This window comes from Ochotona princeps, chromosome 16, assembly GCF_030435755.1.
Source record: "Ochotona princeps isolate mOchPri1 chromosome 16, mOchPri1.hap1, whole genome shotgun sequence".
In the NCBI taxonomy this organism is placed as follows: Eukaryota; Metazoa; Chordata; class Mammalia; order Lagomorpha; family Ochotonidae; genus Ochotona; species Ochotona princeps.
The window spans coordinates 10840470-10865535 of NC_080847.1; the positions used below are offsets into that span (position 1 = coordinate 10840470).

The following is a 25066-nucleotide window of genomic DNA, read 5'->3' on the forward strand; positions in this document are numbered from 1 at the left end:
ACATACTTCTACATCTGATAAAGTCATTAAGCAACCCACTCCTCACCATGCTGCAGCTAAAGAATATCACCTGGAAAGCCACAATACTTTGTTAATTCAAATATAGAAGTAGTAAATGCTTCCCAAGTAGGAAAACCACACACTGCACTGTAACACAGCATATAAAGTTGCTGCCTGCAGTCCTTGCATCCCATATGGAGTTCTGGCTGCTTCACTTCCAATCCAGCCACCTGTTAGTATGTTTGGGAAAACAGCAGAAGTCAGCCCAGGTCCTCAGTCCCTTGCATCTACATAGGAGACCCTGAAGAAACTCCTGGTTCCTAGCTTTGGAACAGCCCAACTCACCATTTGAAAGATTCTCTCTCCCTCTCTCTGTAACTTGGCCTTTCAAATAAATAAACCTTCAAAAACAAACCTTGTAACTTCACTCTTAATACAGAACTGTGTCTCTACTCATTTATTAATTTAACTATTTTAAGCAACTGTCTGCCACATTTCTACCCAAAACAGACCTAACACACAGGAAAGAGTTTATTCTTTTTGCATTAACTTCACATTGTATTTATTCAGAACGTTTTTTCAACCTCACCTGCAAAAAGGGGTCACTGATACCAGAAACATCATGTTCTGGTGAATATCCAGACATAATGAGATTCTTGAGAATACGAACTAACTGGGGCACAAGCTGCAGAAAAAAAAAAAAAAAGACGCACCAAAAGAAAAATCAGTGAACATCACAGAATATCTCATGACTAGGCAAGCCTTTTGGTTTAGAAGAAGGGTATAAGGATCTGAGCCCAAGCAAATTGTCTGATATAAATATATCAGCAAATTGTAAATGATGTTTGATATATATATAACTGGAAGTATTTAGACCAAAAACACAAGAAGTAAGCATTTTATTTGAATATAAACAAACCAGATTTCTTCAGAATTATATACACCAAGATATTCTAAACAGTAATGAACCAGAAAGCCTACAGGAACTGTGTAAAGCAGACACCTACTGAAATTACTGCATTTGCACTACTGCAGAACTTAACATACCTAGGCAACAGAAACACTTGAATGTAAAATGTTATCACACCAAAGTGTACCTGACAATCATATTAAAAGGATAGCCTTATGTGGTCAGCATGTGCGGTAGGTTAGGCCATCACCTGTGACACCGGCATTCCGCATGAATGCCAGCTCAAGTCTGGGTGCTCCACTTCCAATCCAGCTCTCTGCTAATGGCCTGGGAAAGCAGTGAAGGATGGCAGAAATGCCTGGGCCCTTCCTACAGAGGTGGGAGACTGGGAAGAAGCTCCTGGCCCTGGCTTCTGTCTGGCCTCACCCCAGCCAATGTGGCTATTTGGGTAACGAAACAGTTCTGTCTCTTTTGTTCTCTGTAACTCTGACAGTCAAATATACAATATATATATATAAATATATATATAACTATCAGGCATACTCAAATAGAGAAAAATTGCTTTTCTCTGAAGAAAAGCTATGTTCTTCAACAGAAGAACAGTAATACTAACCAAGTGGAAAAGACACACACACACAAAAGAGTTAGCTTTCATTTTAAAAGGACACAAAGTCATGAATAATTTCTTCATCCTAGTCTTCAATCATGTGAAACAATTTTTGGTGAAGTTTAATTTTAGCACTTATTTGTATGTACTGCTTTGTGGACTGTTTTCTCTTTTGTTTGAGTTTGCCAAGGAAATTTTACATTCCTTACAGTCAGAAATTCCTTTCTTATCCTTCCTTTACTTTCTCCATTAGAGTCCTAAAACCTAGTGGAGCCAATACTGCTGCCCAGGTACACAGACTCCTTAGGTATCAGTACTCTCTTCTTTCATTCAATTTCTTGATGCTAAAACCCTACTCAAAAACGTTAGCCACAATAGAAATTTTCAAGTTATCAATTAAAAACTCAATTAAGCTAAACAAACACAAAAACTGTGATGACCCAAAACCAGGAAATCAATGTTCACAATGCACTGTGCTGCCTCATGTGACAACCTGAAGTGTCATTCAACTATGCTTTCTCATTCCCAGCTCCCAAGTCCACAAAGGGATCAAGAATAAACTGAAAAGCCTGAGGCATACATTTATAACATCAAGGTCTCTTCCAAAGAGTTGAGGGCACTCTATGAATTCAACTAACTTTGGTCATAATTCCTCAGAATTAAGTGACTCATTAGTCACACAAACAAAAATCCAATTTGGCTAACTCCACGTACAAGACAAATTTGAGGCACAGAGATCTGTATATTCTGAACAAAATCCTCATTAAATCTGTCAGTTGTGGGCAACTTACAATATAGGAAATATATCACTGTTAAAACTGCCTTAAATGAAGTGATAAAATCTAGAAAATCTACTGCCAAAGTTCTTCACAAACCAAACAAACTAGAATCCTCACCGCACACACTTGCCAATGGTCTGCTTTTTGGTCCTACAAATAACCCAAATTATTGTGGCAAATCTGCTTTACTTCTTGGAGAAGTCATGTATTCCTTGGGGCACTAAATTCAGAAATTCTTTTATTCACTGTCCAAAGGCCAGCCCATTACATAAAATTATCCGTGGACAGAAAGCATAAACGTCTAAGTGTTTATCATAAAAATTCTTGGTCTCAGCTTAATTTTTTTCAGACAGAAATGCAAGCTATTAAAACACATGACAAGACAAACAAAGTAAGATGGCAAAGGGAAAGGCTGCAGCCATGAAAATCAGTTGGTGCCCACCTACCCTACTTCAAAATCCTTTTAATATTATAGAACTTCCAAGCAAGATTAGGTCCAAGGAAGGAAGAAATAAAAGTTCCAAGTGTAACCTGGAGCACAGAAGTTCATGCAGAGCCTTTGGGAGGATGAGCTTGCCCACACAGGGCTCTAAAACATCAACCCAAAAGGAGTGCTTTCTGTCAGGGTTCCAAACAGATCAGGAATGGCCATCAAAGATAAGGGGAAACTTCTCCAAGTTTCTCAGAAAAAGCAGAAAAGGAGGTTCACAACTCAGGCTGCAACTGAGATCCAAGGCTGAATCTAGAGTCAGGAGTTTTAAATGACAAGACAACAAATGGACTAAGAAGTTAGCCAAAAAATGCTAGGACAAATAACTCACGGGATTAAGCACAGCTTCAGCATCAGTACATTGTTAAAAGCCACATTGGTGGATGGGTACAAAAAAGCTACTAAAGGACCTAAGGCCAGCATGCACCATCTAAAAGAGGGTTAATTCTTACCTTTTCATTCTAACATACAGCAGGATTCCAAACAGATAACAGGAACAAAACATACAAAGCAAGCATTAGGGACAGATACGGGTCTCATACTATTTTACAGTAATTTAATCACAACATAAACTTCTAGCTTGGGAAAGGCAAAAAAAAAAATTACTATTAAAAGTCTTATTTCATCTAAAATACAAAGTGAATCTTATTTGTGTAGTGACTAATACAAAAATAAATGTGCCAGTGCGGTGGATCAGCAAGCTAATCCTGCACCTGTGGTACTGGGCATCCCATACAGACATTGGTCTGAGTCCCGTCTCTTCCTCTCCTGATCCAGCTCCCTGCTAATGGCCTGGAAAAGCAGCAAAGGACAGCCCACATGAGGCCCTTCACCCACATGAGAGACTTGGAAGAAGCACCTGGCTCCTGGCTCCAGACCAGCTCAGTTCCAGCCACTGTGGACATTTGGGGAGTAAACCAGTGAGTGAATGGAAGATATGTCTGTCTATCCCTTTCTCTAACTCAAACTTGTAAGTAAAATAAATTTTCAAAAGTTGATACATAAAATTAAATGCCTAGAACTACTCGAAATCTTTCATCAAGTTCTTCTTACGATTATCTTCTAGAAGTAATAGAAATAGGGCCCGGTGTGGTAGCACAGTGGCTAATGTCCTCGCCTTGCACACATGAGGATCCTGTATGGGTGCGCTTTGTGTCTGTTTCCCATCCAGCTCCGTTTGTGGCCTGGGAAAGCAGTTGAAGACGGCCCACAGCCTTGGGAAACTACACCCATATGGGAGACCCGGAGGTGGCCCCTGGCTCAGGATTGGCTCAGCTCCATCCATTGCAGCCACTTGGAGAATGAACCAGCACATGGAAGATCAGTCTCTCTACTCTCCTTCATTCTGTAAAACTGATTTTCCAACTAAAAAAAAAAAAAATCTTAAAAAAAGAAAGAAAGAAAAATAGAATATCCACTTTAAAACACTAGTAACACCCCAGTGCATTGGCTCAAATTAGTTCATCCTCCCTTTGGAAGTGCTGGGATCCCTTGTGGATGCTGATCTGTGTCCTAGCTGCTCCACTTTCCATCCAGTCCCCTGCTTGTGGCCTGGGAAAACAGTGGAAGATGGCCCAAAGCCTTGGGACCCTGCACCCGTGTGGGAGAGTCAGAAGCACCTGGCTGTTGGCTCCAGATCAGCTCAGTTCCAGCCACTGTGGCCATGTGGGGAGTGAATCAACGAAAATGGAAGATGTTTCTCTCTGTCTCTCCGTTCTCTCTGTGTATCTGCCTTTCCAATAAACAGAAATAAATCTTAAAAAAAAAAACAGTGAAAAAAGAGGGGAAAGGTCAGAGTTGCAGCAAAGTGGTTGAACCAGAAGTTGGCAGTCCATATCTGAGCCCAGACGGTTCCACGCCTGATCCAGCTCCTTACTCCTGTGCCTGGGAAGGCAGTAGAAGAATGCTTAAGTATTTGGGCCTCTACCACGAACACAGGTGACCCAGGTGGAGTTTCAGACTCCAGGCCAAAACAGCTCAACCATAATCAACATATACAATCACGAGGGGAGTGACTAAGCTAATGGAAGACCTCTGTCTCTCCCTCTCATTATGATTTTCAAAGTTTTAAAAAGCTGGGCCCAGCACAATGGTTCAATGGCCGAATCTTCACCTTGCAAGTGATAGCAGCCCACAGCGGTGCTGGTTTGTGTCCCTGCTGCTCCACTTCCCATCCAGCTCCCTGTTGGAGGACTAGGAAAGCAGTGGAGGATGGCCTAAAGTCTTACAACCCGTACCCAGGTGGGAGACCCAAAGAAACTCCTGGCTCCAGATCGGCTCAGCTCCAGCCATTGTAGCCATTGCAGCCATTCGGGAGTGAACCAGAGGATAGAAGATCTTTCTCTGTCCCTCCTTCTCTCTGGAAACCAACCTGCCTTTCCAATAAAAGGCAGATTGAAAAAAAATGATAAGTTAAATCAACGAGAGACAGGAAAACTTTAAGAAAGTAATAACTTCCATCATACAAGTCAATGGCCTAAAGTGAATAGTGGAATAAAAAAAATAACACTTCAGTTCGTAATTTTCATCTTCAAAAAAAACATTCATCACAAATTTTAAAAAGGAAAAAAGGTGTGCATGCGTTCACACACACCATTCCTATTTGTAATTTGACCTCAGGCCACATTTCTTGACTCAAATGTGAAAACAGCAGAAAAACATGAGAAAGATTGATGTGTCTGCCAACAATGAGAAGACATTTATTACGGAAGGGAAGAACACTATCCTAGTGCCAGCTCTTATTTCCCTAAACTGCTTTCCAGCCCTACCACAAAGCAGGGTTGCTTAAATTCTTCACTCAACTCTACTGCTTGCTTTCAAAAGAAAATCGTGAGAAATATCATATCCTTTTCAGTAAAATCATCTTTGAATCAAGAAAGGTTTAGGCAAACTGAAAGGGACCTACCTTTCTGAAATGAGCAAGCATGTCGGGGCTGCGCTCACACATTTCTGTAAGAAGAACTACAGATGTGTGAAGGACACCTGAGAGAGAAGATAAAAGAAAAACTGAGAATGAAGCTATGTCACTCACATTACTAGGACAGGGATCTGAGTTGCTGAGGGTCCATTCAGAAAGCAAAGTTGCTACTTCTGAATTCCCCAAAGCACTTAAGCACTGAAGTAAATAACAAAGACGTACTTAATCACTTCATGCCTGTCAACTCAGTCAAATCAGATATTTTTAACAATTAAATGACCAAATTCATGACTTACAAACGGAAAATCTAGGACTGGCACTGTGAAATAGCAGTTAAGCCTCCACCTGAAGTGCAGGGATGCCATGCAGGCACATACTGGCAGTCCCAGCCACTCCACCTGTGCTCAGTTCCTTGCTAATGGCCTGGGAAAGCCACAAAGGCAGCTCCAGTGTTTGGCTCCTCCACACACATTGGAGAGAAGCTTCTGGTTTTGGTGGGACCGAGCTCTGGCCATTGTGGCCTCTGGGGAGTGAACAGTAGATGGAAGATCTCTGCCTCTCTTCTCTCTCTGTAACTCTGCCTTTCACACAAAATAAATAAATCTATACATTAAAACGACTGACAACCTAATGTAGTGTGTATTTTTCTTTTAATACAAAATAGCTAGAGGCTCCTGGCTTTGGAACTGCTCAACTCTGGCCATTATGGCCACTTGGAGAGTGAACCAGCGAACGGAAGATCTTTTTCCTTCTCTCTGTGTATCTGCCTTTCCAATTAAAAAAAAAAAAAAAAACTACAAGAAAATATTTTAAACATTTTCATCATAAAGGAATGACATATCTGAGGACAAAGAATGTTGACCCTTGATTAGAACATCACACAAAGTATTCATGTATAAAAAAGTAACATGGTACCCCATAATATGTACAATTTTATGCATCAATTTAAAATAAAATAAAAATAATTGTTCAGATGACAACCAACACGTGGGTCTCTCCATTTGACAATATGCATAATGACATGCTCCTACATAATACCAGGTATTATCTATTCCATATTAGTAATCTGTTAGCTAAGTTCTGATAGATAATTCAAGAAGCAAAAAATTTTTATTTCCAGATAAAATACACAAAACTCCAAGACAACTGTGAATAAAACTGAATCTACTCGTTCCACAGTCAGTTAAAAAGAATCTTTCTTATTACTTTATAATAAGAAATAAATAAGTTCCATGAACACTTATCTGTTCAAACAATGTATTTTGAGCATTCTGGGCACAGCACTGAATTAACTAAACAATAAAATATATCATACCAGTTTTTAAGGAACATAATTTTCTCAGAACTTGTTTCACTGACTTCAAAGAAAGAATAAAATGTCTGGGAAAATAGCCACATCCCATTTTTAAATCCTCTTGAGTTTTATACAAAGATAGTTGAACACTCATTTCAAACTCCCATTAGGAAGTAACCCAAAAGAATTTTCATGGGTCTTATACTCCTATTACATAATGAAAAAAAAAAAAGTTTTATTGTAAAAAAAAAAAAAAAGGCAAGAAATCAAAGAGTTCTACACATAAAAATCAGGGGCAGGATCATCCACACGTTACACGGACCATTAGGAACTAAATCTAGTACTTTTAGTATGGTGAGAGAGGACTATCAGTGAAAGACAACCTAACTAAGAAGGAATCAATCCCTAAATACAAAACTAGAATATCTGAGTAGAAAAGAGATATAGCAGATCAGATCTTTCTTTAAAAATGAACAAACACAATAGAAAAATCCACTGTACTGAGACACAGGGCTACTTGGTCTTAAGCCTTTTCCCTCTCCCTTTCTCCCTTAGCACTTTAAGTGCATCCAAATCACATTACCATGGTTCTTCTCATTCAATAAATTTTTTGTTGCTGGTAAAAACATCTCCATAAGCTCAGGAACCTTCCTGATGACATGAACAGCACATAATGCTGCCTATAAAAAAATAAATAAATAAGAGACAAGAGATTTATTTCATTTAAATCAAGGCAACAAATCTTTAAAACAACAACAACCAAAAAACATACTAGTTCCATCTACTCGAAAAATGAACAAAGATGTTAGATATGAGCTTTACTACTTATTAACTGGTTGGGGCTTTCCACTTTGAACTACTGTATTAGGGAAAACTTCAAATGCACCTGTCCCTTTGATGACACACTGCCAGACAACTGGAAAAAAATCTTTCCAGACTAATCATAGCTAATATGATTTGTTAACAAGTTAAATATAGTTTGTGGAAAATAAAAAATAAGAATCTCCATCTGCGATCATCATTCTTGAGTAAAATGGTGAACAGGTACAAAAACATAAACCTTAAGCATGTATATTGCAGATACCACAGATCCACTGCTATGCTTAACAATGCTTCATTTGACATTCTGCTGATACCAAAAAAAAATTGAAATATACTTAACCAGTCACTGGGGGGGGGGACCCATGGTATGAATTATTAGCTTGTTCATGGGAAACAAACAGCTAAAGACTAATTATTCCCATCAACATACCCCAACAGTTGCTTGAATTAACTATCATAAAGGTTTAGACAGATTAACAAGATTTCTGTTAATTCCCCTTAAATTGTTTTTGGAAGTCAAAGTTGTTTTCCTAATCTACTGGAATACCTGATTTAATGTTATCCTATCCTTTCTAAACAACAGAAACTCATATATTCTTTAAAGAAAAGGACTGACTTACAAATAAAAATTTAATTTGTTTGCAGCCATTATTAACAGGGTATCACCTCTTTCTCGCACTATTAATAAAAACATACAGGAAACGTGAGACAGATGATAATGTTTTCCCTTCTTAGACTTCCAAATACTTGTGCAGGTTTTAGAGTTCAATTACAATTTTAAGAAACCCAATAAAATCATTGTGTAGACAACTAAAAGCAGGTAAAATAATAAGATAACTTTTTCTCATTGCAATTGCACTTTAATGTATCAAGTTAGTAAAGTGGGTTCAACATAACTTCCTAACAGTAATTTACGTATCAGTGGAACCACTCTTCCAGATACACACAGATACTGAAAAAGAAACACTAAGAATAAAAGTGCCTTCATAAAGAATCAGCTTTGTTTAATACTGTTTTAAATCTGCAGTTAGGGATTAGTTATGCCACCTTGCACAGTTACTTCCTTGAAAAAAGGAAGAAATACAGTTCCTTTAAAATACACCCAATTTGAAATAGACGTCACAGAGAAAAGCATCACAGGCATTTGGATTGGCATAAAGATGCCAGTTAGGACACCTGCATACTAAGCTGGAATTCGGGAGTTCCAACTACAACCACACTGTTTTCATCTGATCCCAATGATAGCTTCCCACTAATGTGCACCAGATCAGGGAACAGTGATGTATCAAATAGCTAGGTCCCTGCCCCCTCACAGAGATGACATGAACACTTAGCTCCTAACTTCACCTTGGTCCAGCCCATGGCATTTAAGAACTACACCAGTGGATAAGACCTCTCCCTTTCTTTATCTGCCTCTTAGAAAAACAAATCACTTTCAAATTACCTTTTTTCTTAAATAAGAGTTGGAGGTTTTCAGAAGTTTCTCCACCTCTCCTGCAAGATCTCTGCACATCTCTGAGGAGCCCATGCAGCCGAGGGTACAGAGTGCTAGCCCCTGCACAAACTGCGTGCTGTGATTAAGGTCACTGCAAGAGAAAAAAAGAGGGTGGAAACTAATATATCCTGCAGGTGCTCACTGTGAAGAAACTTCACGATTTGACAAACCAGCTGAAAATGGCTAAGAATTTCTCTAAAACAATCCAAAGAATCAAAAGGTTAATTTGTTACAGAAAATGCTGACTCAATTTTATCAGAAATTATCAATACAGTTAGGACACTTCTGCCTTAAAATTCTTACAAATGTTTCCAAACACCAAAGCAGTAGAAATGGGACAATATATTATCTGTTGGACACTAAAGGCATCCACTTTAAAAAGTAAAAAATGGCCATGATTAAAACACAAAGCAAAACTATCTTTAAAAGTCTTAATATGTTCCACTATTACAACTAAAAGTAAAATGAGACATGAACCAAAATCCTTTTTTAGAAATTAGAAAACACCATCTGTACTGTTAGCGCACATCAGATAATAAACACACCACACTGGAAATTTAGTTACCCTTTGACACCGTCAGTCTTATGCTTGAATTATTTAATATTAAATTAAATAATTTTATACTCCAGGAGCCAGGACATCCATCCCGATTTCTCATGTGGATGGCAGGGTCATCATCTGGGGTGGCAAGGATGCAAGCACAGCAGCTAACCTGCTGGGACTCAAACCAGCACCCCAGTACTAAATGCTGATGTCATAAGCAAAGCTGAGCCCTCTGTGCCATGATGCTGGCCCAAGGCCAGCTTTAACAAACTGTGGCAGGCTTTGGCAGACAACTACAGTGACTGCTGGCACATATACACTATATCTTCAACAGGCACTGATTACCACAGAAAGTTAATTCTAAACCAGCTGGGAAGTATACTTCAAAAAATGCTAGTTTTAAAGTTTGAACCAGTAAATTCATCTATGTACTATAATCAGTTCGCACTATTCAAAAGCTGACTTTAGCAGCTTTTTAATCATTTTAGTAATATATTTAAAATTTTTTTTCAAATTTTACTTTTTATAATGATTGCATGTGGATCAGTGTGGAAAGGATCAAGGTTTAGGAAAAATTGGGTGTACTCAATGTTTCCAAATTTGCTATTTCTTCTTGTTCCCGGGGGAAGGGAAGAGACAAAGAAAGAAACCACTCTTGACTTTCCACATGTCCCAGTCCCCAGGGATGAGGAACCGCCACCTCATATCAACCCAGGGTCTCAATGTGTACACATTCCGAGAGTTCTGTCCAAGTGGTCTGGATAATTCTGAAATGCTGCCAATGTCACTGATCCGAGGATGATGTCACCCTCCCAGTGTCCATTGGCTCCACTCACCAAGATTTTCTGCTGTTACCGTTTCTTTGGCGTGGTTGTCCAGTTAGTTATGTGCTTCGGTTACAGCATCAAATGAGCTGCCATATTCTCCTTTTACCACAGCACCTATGTCTACTATTTCACCTTTTTCAATAAGTAGGACATGTTCTTGCAGGCAAGTCCAAGGACCCAGGCCAGGCATCCCAAGCATCGCCGGATTCCCCACCCCTAGGGCTCACAAACCTGGAACCCAGTTCCCAGGACCCAGACCAGGCAACCCAAGCATCGCAGGATTCTCCCCCACAACCCCTAGGGCTCATGAACCTGACACCTACCTAGCAAGGGGGCCTCAGGAACCGGGCCAGGAGACCCAAGGCCTGCCAGATTCCTCACACCCCCCCCCCGGGGATCACGAACCCAACACACCCACCTAAAAGGCAGGCCCCAGGATCTGGGTCAAGGGACCCAAACTCCACCGGTTCCCAGGGCTCAGGAACCTGGCCCCCACCCTTAGGCAGACCCCAGGACCTGAGCCAAGCTAACCAAGCCCTGTCAGATCCTCCGTCCCTGGGACTCATGAATCCATCCCCAACTGGGCCCAGGCTGGCATGACTCGTCCCACCTCAGCGTCCACAATCTTATTGCTCAACCTGGCCTAGTCTAGTCTGCCCCGTTCCAGCTCCTACTGGTGGGTGCTGCAGCCTAACCCACCCCAGTCTGATTGCTGTCCCGACCCTAACGTGAACTGGCTGGTGTGCAGCCTGATCTGGCTCCTCCTGCCCTCGCCCTGGTTTTCACATCTGCCAGCGGGTATTATGTGCTGGCCCACACTGGTCTGGCTCCAGACCTGACCCACATGTATGCCGGCAGGTAGTGTACGATGGCACTGTCTGGGCTGCTGCTTGCCTTGTTTTTTTTGTTTGTTTGTTTGTTTTTTTTGGTCATTTAAAAACTTTAATGCAGTTCCAGCATTCTCTTCACTTCAGCTCCTTCACCGCCAGGCCTAGGGAAAGCGACTGCTTGAGCTTCTCCGCCTTCTCCTTGTCCGTGATGACCAGCGTGTACGGGTACCTGCTGCAGCGCACTCTGAACTTCACGCTGTCCTTGTTTTTCTTGATCTTGACATACTTGGCATCCTTGCGCCACGCTGTCAGCAGGAAGTCCTTGATCTCTTCGATTTTGCGAGGCATGGCGACGGGCAACGGGCAGCGGGCAGCACCGGGCAGCCAGGCACCAGAGTGCCTTGCTTTTTGTGCTCACCTGAAGGGACTGCACCCCAATGAAGGAGTTTCCCTAAGCTCCTCCATCTAGTCTCCTCTCAGTGGCAGTTCTCGTGCACACCAGTGGATCGCTGACCCAGGTTGACTTTGTCCACCTTCTGCCCTGGCAAGAACAGTAACCTTGCTCAACCAGCCACACCCATTCTGGTTCTTGTTATTGGGTGTTACAGCCCAGCAATACCTGGTCCACAACCAGACACAGATTTCACATAGTTCGGGGAAGTCAAGACCTAGTCTGGCCTGTTCTACACCCAACCTGGTGTTCATGAGTACCAGTGGGGGGTTGAAGTCCAACCCAATCTAACGCTCCACAATCCCAGTGCACACCCGCACCAGTGCAGTCTGTAGCCATGTCCAGCCAAGCCTGCTGCCCCCAATCCTACTCTTGCCCTCACCAGTGGGAACCCCAACCCAGCTAGGGCCCCCCTTACCTCCCCAGCAAGGCCTGACCCTATCCGCAGTTCTTAGACGAGCCAGCAGATTGCAGTCTCACAGGAGTGGGCCCACATTTCCTCCACAGATTCTGCTATCAGACCCACTTCTCTCACTCTTATTCTCCCCTTCAAAGCAATTTGCTGTCAGTCCTCTACTTAAATACACATGTCACAGACTTGTCTATGGAAGTCCCTCAGCTGTAATTCCTGACCTGGGCATAAAAACCACAGGTCATCTCTCACTGCCACCTGTGTGATCCCATCATTTCCCTGCAAATCAAGACTCCTCTATCAGAGTGTGCCATTTGCCCAGCGCCTTTGGCTGGGTCCCGCCTGGACACTTTGGCACAGGGGGGTGGGGACGGGGAAAGGAACTGAAGTCATGTGGCCTGGCTACATGACCCGTGAGGGTCAAAAAACAAAGTAACTTCCAGGATGAGGGGGTCCCAGAAGCCCGCTGAGCTTCCCTCCCCTGCAACATTTATTCTCGGTTCACCAGTCTCAAGAAGACACAGCAGATTATTTCAGAGTCCATCTGATGTGTACTGTTTTCACAATCTTAATACATTATTTGTCAACTAAGTCAACAGTTGTAGCAGTGGTACATTAGAGCTAAACAGAGCACAACTGAAGCCAGGAGCACCATAATGAAGTCACTGCTATATACTCACAGCTTCATTTAAGAGTGCCAACCACACAGCACCATAAAATCATTTTATTACCCCTCACCTCTATTGCTTCAAAAATTAATTTATGTATTTGAAAGAGATAGACAAAGAGATACTCCAGCTGCTGGTTCATTCCTTAACCAGTCACAAGGCCAGGCACCCAGGAAAGGCAGAGCCAGGAGTCTGGCCCTCCATGCAGGTCTCCCACAGCATGGCAGGGGTCCAAGGAATTGAGCCAGTAGATGGACGTCACTCTTCCTTTCCCACAAATAAATAACATTTTTAAAGAAAGCAGCAAAATGTCAATTAATAACATTAAATTAAAACTATTTTATGAGATAAAATTTCTCACAAAATTAAGTATATCAATTATGACTTCATCATTTAGGATTCCAGTTCCCAAATGCATTTAGTGGACTTATAATTTTTCAATGATAATGGAGATTTTCAAAATCTAAGTTCTTAAATATCAGACCCAAGTTAAGATTTGATTCAAAGGTCTGTGATAATATTTTTCTAAGCCAATGAGCAATGAGGCAAGCACTAAGATTTCATTATGCTCTAATACAAACAAACAAACAAAACCCAACAACAAAACTAAAAACCCCAGGAAACTAAAAAGATCCCATATATGTTCATTAACAGATGAAAAAACAACAAGCCCAAAGTTGGATCTACTCCTGTTTGAGATCTGCTCCTGTTTTTTCTTAAATTTACTTTGTATTTCGCTAGGATCATAAAAACTAAACCCAAGGATTTCTTCTTTATGTACATGCCTCATTTTTCCATCTTTATCATGCTACAAACCTGTACTTAAGTTTGCTATTAACTCCAACACAAACTCACTGCCAGGTAGAACTGCCAAATTATCAGCATGTGACTGAAAGCCTGAGTAAGGGCAATAGAGCGTGCAAGAACAAAAGTTAAAGAAACGCTTGGAAGACCTGGCCAGAGAAAGAGCACAGAAGAATCATGCCGAACATCTAGAACATACCCTTCATGACATCAAGGATTTCTCTCCTTTTGTTTCCCTTTCTGTCCTAGTGTTTGCAATAGTTCCTGGTACTTAGCACATGTGCAATAAATATTTATTCTAAAAAGAATTAAGATACTATTTTCATTATTAACATTTACTTCACAGCCAAGAAAATAAAATTCTCCTAAAATGAATCCAAAGATGGCCTGTATTTAAACACTTCACTTTGGGACTAGCACCTGGGGTAGAGTATGCAAAGCTATGGTCTGTAGCGCCAACATCCTATCTGGGGACCAGTTTGTTTCCTGGTTGCTATACTTTGTGATTCAACTCCCTGCTAACGAGTCTGGGAAAGCAGCAGAGGATGGCCCAAGTCCGTGGGCCCCTGCACCACATAGGAGACCTGGAAGAAGCTCCTGGCTGCTAGATTCAGACTGGCTCAGCCCTGGCCATTGTAGCCATCTGGGGGTGGGTGAACCCGCTCTGTTTCTCTTTGTCTCTCTATAACCCTTTCCAGTAAATAAACAAACATTTTTTTAAATGCTACACTTTCTCATTACAACAAAATTATAATAATTATTTTGGAGTTTTCCATTATTCACTGGAAAATTTAAGGTAGAACATTAATTACCACAGAAAAGTACAAGTTTTCAAAGTCCACATTTGATCACCAATATCCCGATTCTACTATCAAAAACAGAAATACTGTAAGTAAAAAAGAAGTCCAAAAGGCAGTTAACAGCTCATAAAGTAAAACCAAAACCAGACAGTATTTTCAAACACTTAAGTCCATCAGAATATCCATGGCTTTTCAATAGGAAACTGTTTGTAACAGAGAGGATGGAAAGAACTTAATTTCATGTCTGTCAATTACTCCATACTGCAAATATTCTTCCATTTGTAAGCAAGTTAAACAAGCCTAACTAGTGCATCAGTAAAGGAGGTATTAAAGAGAAGGACTATATACAATAATCCACAGGGCTAAGTAAAATTCATGCAAGTAAAATCTCAGGTGGATTAAACTGCTGACAAGCAAGACTACTCTTTTTACCTCAATACATGTAATATAAAGCAGTAATTTTTTGAGAAATGAGAAGCTTCATTATTTATAACATTCAATAGCCTGGAAAAACAAGAAAAGAAATTTGAAAGTTTACAAACCCTTTTTTATGACAGCCCAAGTGTTTATTTCATCATTAAACTTAAGTTCTTATGCCTGAAGATACACAATACCTACCTTTAATTAAATGTATCCTCTACAAAGCTTCCAATCTATTGTATTTCAAATATACTATCACTAAAGAGAAAATCAATAAGTAGGAGCTCCTGATATACTGGTGTAACACCTAAAAACAATTCTTAAAAGGAAAGGTAAAACTTACTTCTTAATACAGTTTGTCATGAGAAGGTGGACATCTTGTCTTTCATCTAAAAGCAGCATTGCCCCTAAATAGCCAATGCGTTTGTCTGTAAATTTCTGAGATGCAATAAGCTTGAGGCACTCCAACTACCAAGAAAGAAAAAGGGAAGGGAAAGGGGGTGGGGAAGAAATTAAGAAGTTATTTCCATCATTAACAAAGCAATATTTTCATCCAAATTCCCAGATGACTGAAGTATAAACTGTCATCAAATTACCTAAAGAAAAGGCAAATATTCAAGATCTTGGGGGATCCTGATAATAGTACTCAAATTCTAGAATAACAAGGTCCCATGACACATGCCATTTTAAGAATCCAAAAGTTTCATTTTAGCTCTACATTTCTAAAAGCACAAACTTATTAACCACTGTGATAGACCCAAAGAAACCCAAAATTCCAAATACTATCCCTCCATTACACTGAATGAGCACCTAACACACATATGCATTAAAGTGTGGTTCACATATTGAGAATCAAAAAGTTCAGTAGCTGGAAACACATCAGTGTCAAACACGGTCCTAAATATCAAGAACATGTAATTTATTTAAAAACAGACAGACAATAACTAACTTAATACACTTGGGGCTTTTAAGTACTATGAGGTAACTATCTTTTTTTCCTATATTTTCATTCACTTTTATTATTTTACTCATTTTCATTTGACAGTCACGGTTACAGAGAGAGATGGAGAGCGATCTTCCATCCGCCAACTCACTCCCAAAATGGCTATAAGGCCAGACGAAAGCTGATCCGAAGCTGGAAGCCAAGAGCGTCCTCCAGATCTCCCACATGCATGCAGTGTGCCATCCCTGTTGATTCCCAAGGCCATTCATTAGCAGGAAACTAGGATCAGAAATGAACAGGTGGGACTAGACTGGGCGCTATAGTGCATGCAGCTACTGCAGGCAGAGGGAGATTAGCCTGCTATACAACTGTGCTGGCCCAATGGTGAGAGATTAGAATAAAATATAAAGGAAGGGCCTGGCAGTGCCGTGGTCTAGCGGCTAACGTACTGGCCTTGAATGCGCCGGCATCCCATACGGGCGCTGGTTCTAAGCCTGACAGCTCCACTTCCCATCCAGCTCCCTGCTTGTGGCCTGGGAAAGCAGTCGAGGATGGTCCAAAGCCACTAGCGTGGGAGACCTGGAGGAAGTTCCTGGCTCCTAGATAGCAACCAGCACAGTACCGGCCGTTGCGGTCACCTGGGGAATGAATCATCGGATGGAAGATCTTTCACTCCATCTCTTCTCCTCTCTATATATCTGACTTTGCAATAAAAATAAATAAATCTCAAAATAAAAACAAATATAGAGGAAGAAAAAAACTTAGTAGTGGAGTTGAAGTATTTTATGATTTATTTATATATCTGTACAGACTTAAAACTCCTCACAGTTAAAGAGTATCTCCTTTCTAGAAAGTTACCAACACTTTGATATATTTTTATCACTCCAACACGACAAATAAGGAAAAGGTCAAACATTCCATGTGGAACAGCAGTTTTCCAAGGGCATCCACAAGTCTGACTCTCCAAGAACAGCTTTCAAAACCAAGTTCCAGGTGGCCAGCAAGGGGGTTTATCAGGATAATCCTCCGCCTGCAGCGCCGGCATCACATATGAGCACCGGTTCATGTCCCAGCTGCTCCATTCCCAATCCAGCTCCCTGCCTACGGCCTGGGAAAGCATTGGAGGATAGCTAAGGTCCTTGAGCCCCTGTATCCACATGGGAGATCGAGAAAAGAAGCACCTGCTTTCAGACTGGTTCAGCTATGGTTTTTGCTGCTGCCTGGAAAGTGAACCAGTGGATGGAAGATTTTTCTATCTCTCCTTCTTTCCATAAATCTGCCTTTCAAATAAAAATAAATGATAGGAGGTCAGGTTTGTGGTACAGTGAGCTACCACCTACAACTTCGGTATCCCATATGGTCCAGGTTGCTGCCTTGGCTATTCCGCTTCTGATCCAGCTCCCTGCTAAAGGTTTGGGAAAAGAAGTGGAGGCTGAGTCAAGTGCTTGGAGCCCTGATAGCCTTGTGGGAACCTGGAAGAAGTTCCCTAGCTGTTGGCTTTGGCTTGACCCAGCCCTGATCACTGTGGCCATCTGAGGAATGAACCAGCAGATAAAGATCTCATTCTTTCTCTTTCTCTCTTCCAACCTCTTTCAAGCAGATAAATGAATCTTTAAAAATACATCAAAATGTTTTAAAAATTAAATTCTCCTTTAGAAACATGAATCAGAAAGGAAGCAGCAACAATTGACAAGAAGACCATACAAAAATGTTTTCCAATATAAATTTATCTATTAGGTTTAAAAAGTCAAACTATAGTTCACCAATGCCTATACGACTACAGAGCACATGTTTCAAACAGAGAACAACCTGGATCAAAAAGGAAAAGTCAGGGCTGAAACTATGGTATAGTAGGTTAGGCCTCCACCTGTGACACCAGCATTTCATATGGACACTGGTTCAAATCGAGCTGCTCTGCTTCTGATCCAGTTCATTGCTATTGTGCCTGGGAAAGCAGCAAAGGATGACCCAAAGCCTTGGAACCCTGTACCTCTGTGGGAGACCAAGAAAAAGCTCCTGGCTCCGGGTTTCGGATGCCTGAGCTCCAGCCATTACAGCCACTTGGGGAGTGAACCAGCAGATGGAATATCGTTCTCTCTGTCTCTCCTCTCTGTAAATCTGACTTTTCAATAATAAAATAATCTTTAAAAAAAAAAAAAAGATGCCTATATACAAAAGAAATCAGTCACTAACCTACTAAACCAGCTTAACCAGCTTTATCAAATTTTAACACTTCATCTTGTTTATTTTAATATTACAACTTAAACAAGACCTCTGTATATCAAGTCTCAATTCCACTTCCCTTTTCTCCTAGAAGTAATCAAACTCCAAAACAGCTGTTAATCTCAACTATGCCTTAGGACCCTTAATATACATGTGAAGTTAAGTGGGCTTAAGTTTTTTTCAAGTTTTATTTGAGAAACAAAATTTAATCTGCTCTATCACTCCCCAGTGCCTGCAGGGGACAGAGGCTGAAGCCAGGAATTCAAACCAGGTCTCTCACCTGGGTGGTGGGAATCCAACTGCCTGAGTGATCCTCATCACCCCCCAATATGCACACAAGAAAGAAGCTGGAACCAGAAACCATAGCTGGGAGGTCTGTCTAGCCACATCAACACTCAGCCAATAAAACAAATACCCACTACCAAAAGAAGTTTTAGCAGTTTCAAAATTCGTAAAACCATATACAAATCCAAATACCTTTCAGTTTTATTCACAACAAGAAGCACTAATATGGGACTGGTGCATGATGTCACAGGCTAATAACGCTCCACCTGCTAGTGCCAGCACCCTGGGTCATTTCCAGGCTGCTCTACTTCTATCCAGTTCCCTGCTTGTGGCCTGGGAAAGCAGCACAGCATGGCTCAATCCTTGTCCTCATGCACCCACGTGGGAAAACAGGGAGGAAGCACCTGGCTCCCAGCTTTAGATCAGCTCGCTGTTACAACCACTTAGGGAGAGAACCAATGAATGGAAGATTTTTCTCTCTTCTCTTTGTAAAAAAAAAAAAAAGGCCCGGCACCGTGGCCTAGCGGCTAAAGTCCTCGCCTTGAAAGCACCAGGACCCTGTAGGGGCACTGGTTCTAATCCTGGCAGCTCCACTTCCCATCCAGCTCCCTGCTTGTGGCCTGAGAAAGCAGTCAAGGACAGCCCAATGCTTTGGGATCCTGCACCCGTGTGGGAGACCTGGAGGAAGTTCCTGGTTCCTGGCTTCAGATCGGCACAGCACCTACCATTGCGCTCACTTGGGGAGTGATTCATTGGAAGGAAGATCTTCCTCTCTATCTCTCTTCCTCTCTGTATATCTGACTTAGCAATAAAAATAAATAAATCTTTTTTTTTAAAAAAAGGAGGGAACAAAGAAAAAATGGCTTTCAAATAAAAATGAATGAATTTATTTTTAAAAGATGCACTAATTCATATTCATGTCATATACTAACCCACTTATATCAGCTTGCCTGGACCCAGTACAATAGTTAATGGCTAAATTCTTGCCTTGCATGTGCCAGGAACCCATATGAGTGCCAGTTCGTGGCCCTGCTCGCTGCTCCACTTCCCTTCCAGCTCCCTGCTTGTGACCTGGGAAAGTGGTAGAGGACAGCCCAAAGCCATAGGACTCTGCACCTGCTTGGGAGACCCAAAAGCAGCTCCTGGCTCCGGGCTTCGAATCAGTTCAGTTCCGACCACTGCGGCCACTTGGGGAGTGAATCAGTAAACGGATGGAGATCTTTCTCTGTATCTCCTCTCTGTATGTTTGCCTTTCTAATAAAAATAAATCTTAAATAAATAAATAAGTATCAGCTTGCCTGCTTTTTTTGAGGACAGATAACTGGTTTACAACCCAAATGGCCACAACAGTCAGGATTTTTCTAAGACAAAACCAAGAGCCAGGAATCCTATCCTGGGTTTTCCATATGTGTGGCAAGGTCCCAAGCATTTGGGCCATCATCCACTGCCTTCGCAGGTACAATAGCAAGAAACTGGATCTGAAGCAGAGCAGCCAGGACTCAGTCAGCACTCCAATACGGGATGATTTAACCCGCTGCAAAAATGCAATGCCAAACCCCCTTGAACCAATCTTAAAAACTTATCATTTAAAACTCCAGAGTTTCAGACTTAAATCCACTATTATCTTGTATATGAATGAGATGCATTTCAATGAATGTATTACACTTTTTAAAAATTCATGGGAGTCAACACTGCTTCAATGCTGGCATTCCAACACGGGTACCTGTTAAATCCTGGCTACACCACTTTCAATCCAATTCTCTATTAATGCACCTGAAAAGGCAGTCACCTAACTAACTTCTTCAACTTGAAAACATATGAGTTTTTTCATATAATACAGCATATAGAGAAGAAAATTAAGAAAACATTTAGCACACCTTTCTCGACTAATGATTATAGTCCAAGCAAGCCCTTTGGCGGAATAATCGTAACCTACTGGTTAGTCCTCATCACGCTGGAGGCCACCACCAAAGCAGCCTCTGCTCCACATGAGTCTCAATGGACAGGAAACAGAAGGTAATATCCCAACCTTTCAGATCTGCTGCTTTCCCTCACTCTTGCCTCCAGTTCCTCTGTGATCCAACTGCAGGACTATCAAACCACCTCTCTTCAAGGAACTAACAACCCCTGAGCAACAGCGCCATTCAGGACTGCATTTGCTAGCAGTCATCTCAGTCCAGCCTACCTGGCCAAAGTGAGCAGGGTAGCCCAGCATGTGCATGTAGAGCAATTTTGCCACATTCCGACATCGGTATGTATTGTCTTCTTCCCTAAAGGACGAGCGGATGGCAGCACACTCCTTCTGGATCATCTCTCGCTCCTCAGCTTGGGTTCGGGCTGTCCGGATGGTCCGGATCAGCTCCCGCAATCTGATGGGGGCTGGCATCCTCTGCACGTGGAAAGACAGTAAACAGAGAGAGTCACATGATTATACTATCAGAAGTGTCCACACAACTTCCCAAATAAACTTTCGTCTGATTTATAAAAATACAAGAATTTCCAGGTCCAGCTTGACTAAGCTAAACAAACTTGCTAAACATGCCATCATACACAAAATTCTCAACTCAATAAGTTCCTGGGAATGGTATAAACAAAAATGTTGAGTAGTAAATTCAGCAAAGTAAGACAAAGGATTCACCAATGCGCAAAGTCTACCACTAATATCAAAATAAGAACTAAGTCAACACAATTGGTTTTCAATCCTTCATGTAATAAAGAAAAACCATATATGACCCTACGTCAAAGGTATTTCTGCTCAACTTCTATCAAACTACAAACTACAGATGGACACCATCACACCCACAGCTTAGTTCAACAAAACAGCAGATGAGGAGGGAAGACTAATTATCAAATTTTAAAATATCTAACAAGGACGCTATCTCAGTCTATATAGCGTGAACATACTCTGAAAATGCAAAAAGCCAACCTCGGGGAATAAGATTGTCAATGTCATGAAGGTTTTTAAAAATGTAAATGGCACAGTGTGGTTACCTAGTGGCTAAATCCTGCCAGGATCCGATATGGGTGCCAGGTCCTGTCCTGGCTGTTCCACTTCCCTTCCAGCTCCTTGCTTGTGGATTACAAAAGCAGTCAAGAACAGCCCAAAGCCTTCGGACCCTGAACACTCCCTCTCCAGTGGGAGACCCAGAAGCTCCTGACTCCTGGTTTTGGATTGGCTCAATTCCAGCCTTTGCGGCCACGTGGGGAGTGAATCAGCAGATGAAATATCATTGTCTCTGTCTCTCCTTCTTTCTGTAAATCTGCTTTTCCAATAAAAATAAATAAAACTTTAAAAAAATAGTGCTTGCACTAGAACTACAACGATTTGCAGGTGGGGGAGAGGGAAGTGTTTCCACTAACCCTAAGCTCACATGATACAAAAAGAAAAGGGGGTGATGGAACCAAACACCAAAACTAAAGCAAAAATCTTACAGTAGGAAACACAGAAAAAAATCTTTCTGAATTCAGATTAAATAGACTTCTTATATAAGCACAAAGTACAAAGGAAACCCTAATAGATTTTATAAAAATTGAAAGCTTTTGTGCCTCAGAAGACACATCTGTAAAAATGAGAAAAGCCACAGAAGGAAAGCTTTCAAAATAAGAAAAATTACAAAGGATTTCTATGCAGAATATATAAATTTTACAATTCAGAGCCTGGCTAAATCCTTGCAAGCACCAGCATTCCATATGGGTGCCAGTTCATGTCCTGGCAGCACCGCTTCCCATCCAGCTCCCTGCCTATGCCCTGGGAAAGCAGTAGAGCATGGCCCAGAGCCATGGGCCCCTGCACCCACGTCTCCTGGCTTAGAATTGGCCCTGCTCCAGCCATTGTGACCACTTAGGCAGTGAATCATCGGATGGAAGATATATATTTCTGTCTCCTCTCTATAAATCTGACTTTTCAACAAAAACAAATAAAATATTTGAAATAAATACATTTTACAATTCAGTTATAAGACAATCATCAGATGCTGAGCACAGCTGTTTAAACACTGTTTAGATACCCACATCCCACTCCTGAGTACCTGGGTTTGAGTTGGCTTCTAACTCCAGCTTGTTGCTAATGTGTACCCTGGAGAAGGCAGGTGATGGCTAGGAATTGGTCCCTGCCCCCTATACAGGGAACCCAGATTGAATTTCTGATACCTGGCTTCAGTCTGGCTCAGTCCCAGATGTTGCAATTTGAAGAATGAACTAGCAAGATCACTTTCTCTTTTAAATTAAGTCAAAATTTTAAAGTGAATAAAAGATACAAATTCAGAAAAAGACACACTAATAATCACAAGCACACAAAACACTGCATAGCATCTTTAATTATCAGAAAAATACAAAGACCACAAATGAGAGTAGAAACCGCCTGATGTCATCAGGAGGGCTACAACCGAACAGTGACCCAGCAGCAAAGACACTACTGTCCCTCAGGAGACTCCGCGTCAGCATCTGGCACTATGTGTCAGCACGTCGCACTCCACGTCAGCACGTGGCACTACTTCTTGACTCCAGTTTCCCACTAATGTGGACACTGCACGGCTCAAGGTAACTGGGATCCTGCCACTCACATGGGAGAGAACTGAACTGAATTCCCAGCTCCCAGTCTAGGCTGGTTCAACCCCAGCTGTTGTAGGTATCTGCAGGCTGAACCAGCAGGGAGAACAGCCATACCAAGTATTGACAACGATACAGAACTGAATTTCCAAAAACTATTAACAGAAATAAAAATTATGCCAGTACCTTGGAAAAGAGCTTGCAGTTTGTATAAATTTAAACATATGTCATCCAGAAATAAACAGAAGTTTTTATGCAAGTACCAAACTATTAAGAACAGAAACATGTCTTCACCAAGACTTGTCTGATACTGACAGAGACTTCATTCACAACTGTTAAAACCAGAAACACCCCAAAGGTCCATAGCAGGTAAATGATTAGGTGTATCCATAATGAAATATTTCTCATATTAAAATGAATCAATTTGCAATACAGAAAACTTTAAAAACAAAAAAAAAAAACCTTCTGGGGCCCAGCGCAGTGGCCTAGTGTCTGAAGTTCTCGCCTTGCATGCACCAGCATCCCATATGGGCACTAGATCTAATCCCAGCGGTCTCACTTCCCATCCAGCTCCCTGCTTGTGGCCTGAAAAAGCTGCAGAGGTTGGCCCAAAGGTTAGGGACCCTGCACCCATGTGGGAGACCAAGAGGAAACTCCAGGCTCCTGGCTTTGAATAGGCTCAGTTCTGGCCATTGAGGCCAGTTGGGGAGTGAAGGAGCAGATGGAAGATCTTCATTTCCATTATCTCCTTTGCTCTGTAAATCTGTCATTCCAACAAAAATAAAATTAAAAAAAAAAAAAAAGAACACCTAGACCTACACTTGTCTCTATACTTTAAAAATCAATTACATTTATAGGTGAAATTACATGATTGCTAGATTCATTTTAAAATATTCCAGATATGACCAATAGCTGTGACACAATGAGTTAAGCCACAGGTTACAGCACCTTCATCCCGTGTGAGTACTGGGGTTCAAATTCTAGCTGCTACACTTCTGGTCCAGTTCCTTGCTTAAGCACCTAGGAAAGTCAAAGAGCGCTCAAGTATTTGGGTTCCTACAGCCCAATGGGAGACCCACATGAACGTGCGGGCTTCACCTTGGGCAGCTAGAGAACGAAATAACAGATTCTCATTCTCATATTCTTCTCTCTCTCTCTCTCTCTCTCTCTCTCTCTCTCTCTCTCTCCCCACCACCGATTCTACCTCTTTCTCTGTAATTCTGCCTTTTATATTAATAAGGACTGGCAGAGTGACATGATATGCAGTCAATGCCTGCAATGCCAGTATCCCACATAGGCACCAAATGAAGATCCCGCTTCTCCACTTTCAATCCAGGTCCCCGCTAAGTGTGCTTGGAATAGCAGTGGAAGATGGTCCAAGAGCTTGGGCCCCTGCAGCCATGAGGGAGACTCAGAGGAGATTCGACTCCTGCTTTGCTCTGGCCCATCCCTGTCACTGTAACCTTTTGGGGAGTGAACCAGAGGATGGAAGATACCTCTGTCTCTTCCTCTCTCCGAATTTCTTTTCAAATAAATAAATCTTTACATCAATTAATCTATTAATTAATAAATAATTATTTCTGAAAAAACACCAGAAAGAAAAAAGTCTTGCGGGACAGCACTGTAAAGTAAATCAAACTCACAACTGCAATGTGCCCTCATTTCACACGGGAGCCACTTCATGTCTCAGCTTTTCCAAAACAGCTTCCTGCTAAAGTACCTGGGACAACAGCACAAGATGGTATAAATAACTGAGTTTCTGAACCTTTGCAGACCTAGATGGAGTTACAAGCTCTTGGTTTCAGCCTGGACCAAACCAAGATGGGGAGGCCATTTGGGGAGTGAGCCAATGTGTGAAAGATCTCTTTCTCTGTAACTCTGCCTTAAATGGCTCATTGGCTAAATCCTCATTCTGCAAACACCATATGAGCTCTGGTTTGGGTCCCAGCACTCTCCTTCCCTTCCAGCTCCCTGCTTGTGGCCTGAGAAAGCAGTTA

At 41.5% G+C, this 25066-nt stretch overlaps 2 protein-coding genes across 2 annotated transcripts in view; both read right to left on the bottom strand.

The window, feature by feature from the left end:
* AP1G1 (adaptor related protein complex 1 subunit gamma 1) overlaps window positions 1-25066 on the bottom strand; it is a 72540-nt gene that overhangs the window by 32377 nt on the left and 15097 nt on the right. Inside the window, exons 2-7 of the mRNA XM_004584004.3 lie at window positions 20707-20910; window positions 15414-15538; window positions 9264-9405; window positions 7581-7677; window positions 5692-5768; window positions 590-685 (exon numbers count right to left, since the gene is read on the bottom strand). Of these exons, the coding sequence (XP_004584061.1) occupies window positions 590-685; window positions 5692-5768; window positions 7581-7677; window positions 9264-9405; window positions 15414-15538; window positions 20707-20907 (738 nt within the window). The 5' untranslated portion in view covers window positions 20908-20910. The remainder of the gene's footprint in view (window positions 1-589; window positions 686-5691; window positions 5769-7580; window positions 7678-9263; window positions 9406-15413; window positions 15539-20706; window positions 20911-25066) is intronic.
* LOC101535760 (large ribosomal subunit protein eL38-like) lies at window positions 11617-11926 on the bottom strand. Its single transcript, XM_036492594.2, has one exon. The coding sequence runs from the start codon at window positions 11861-11863 to the stop codon at window positions 11651-11653; it is 213 nt and encodes a 70-aa protein (XP_036348487.2). The 5' UTR covers window positions 11864-11926; the 3' UTR covers window positions 11617-11650.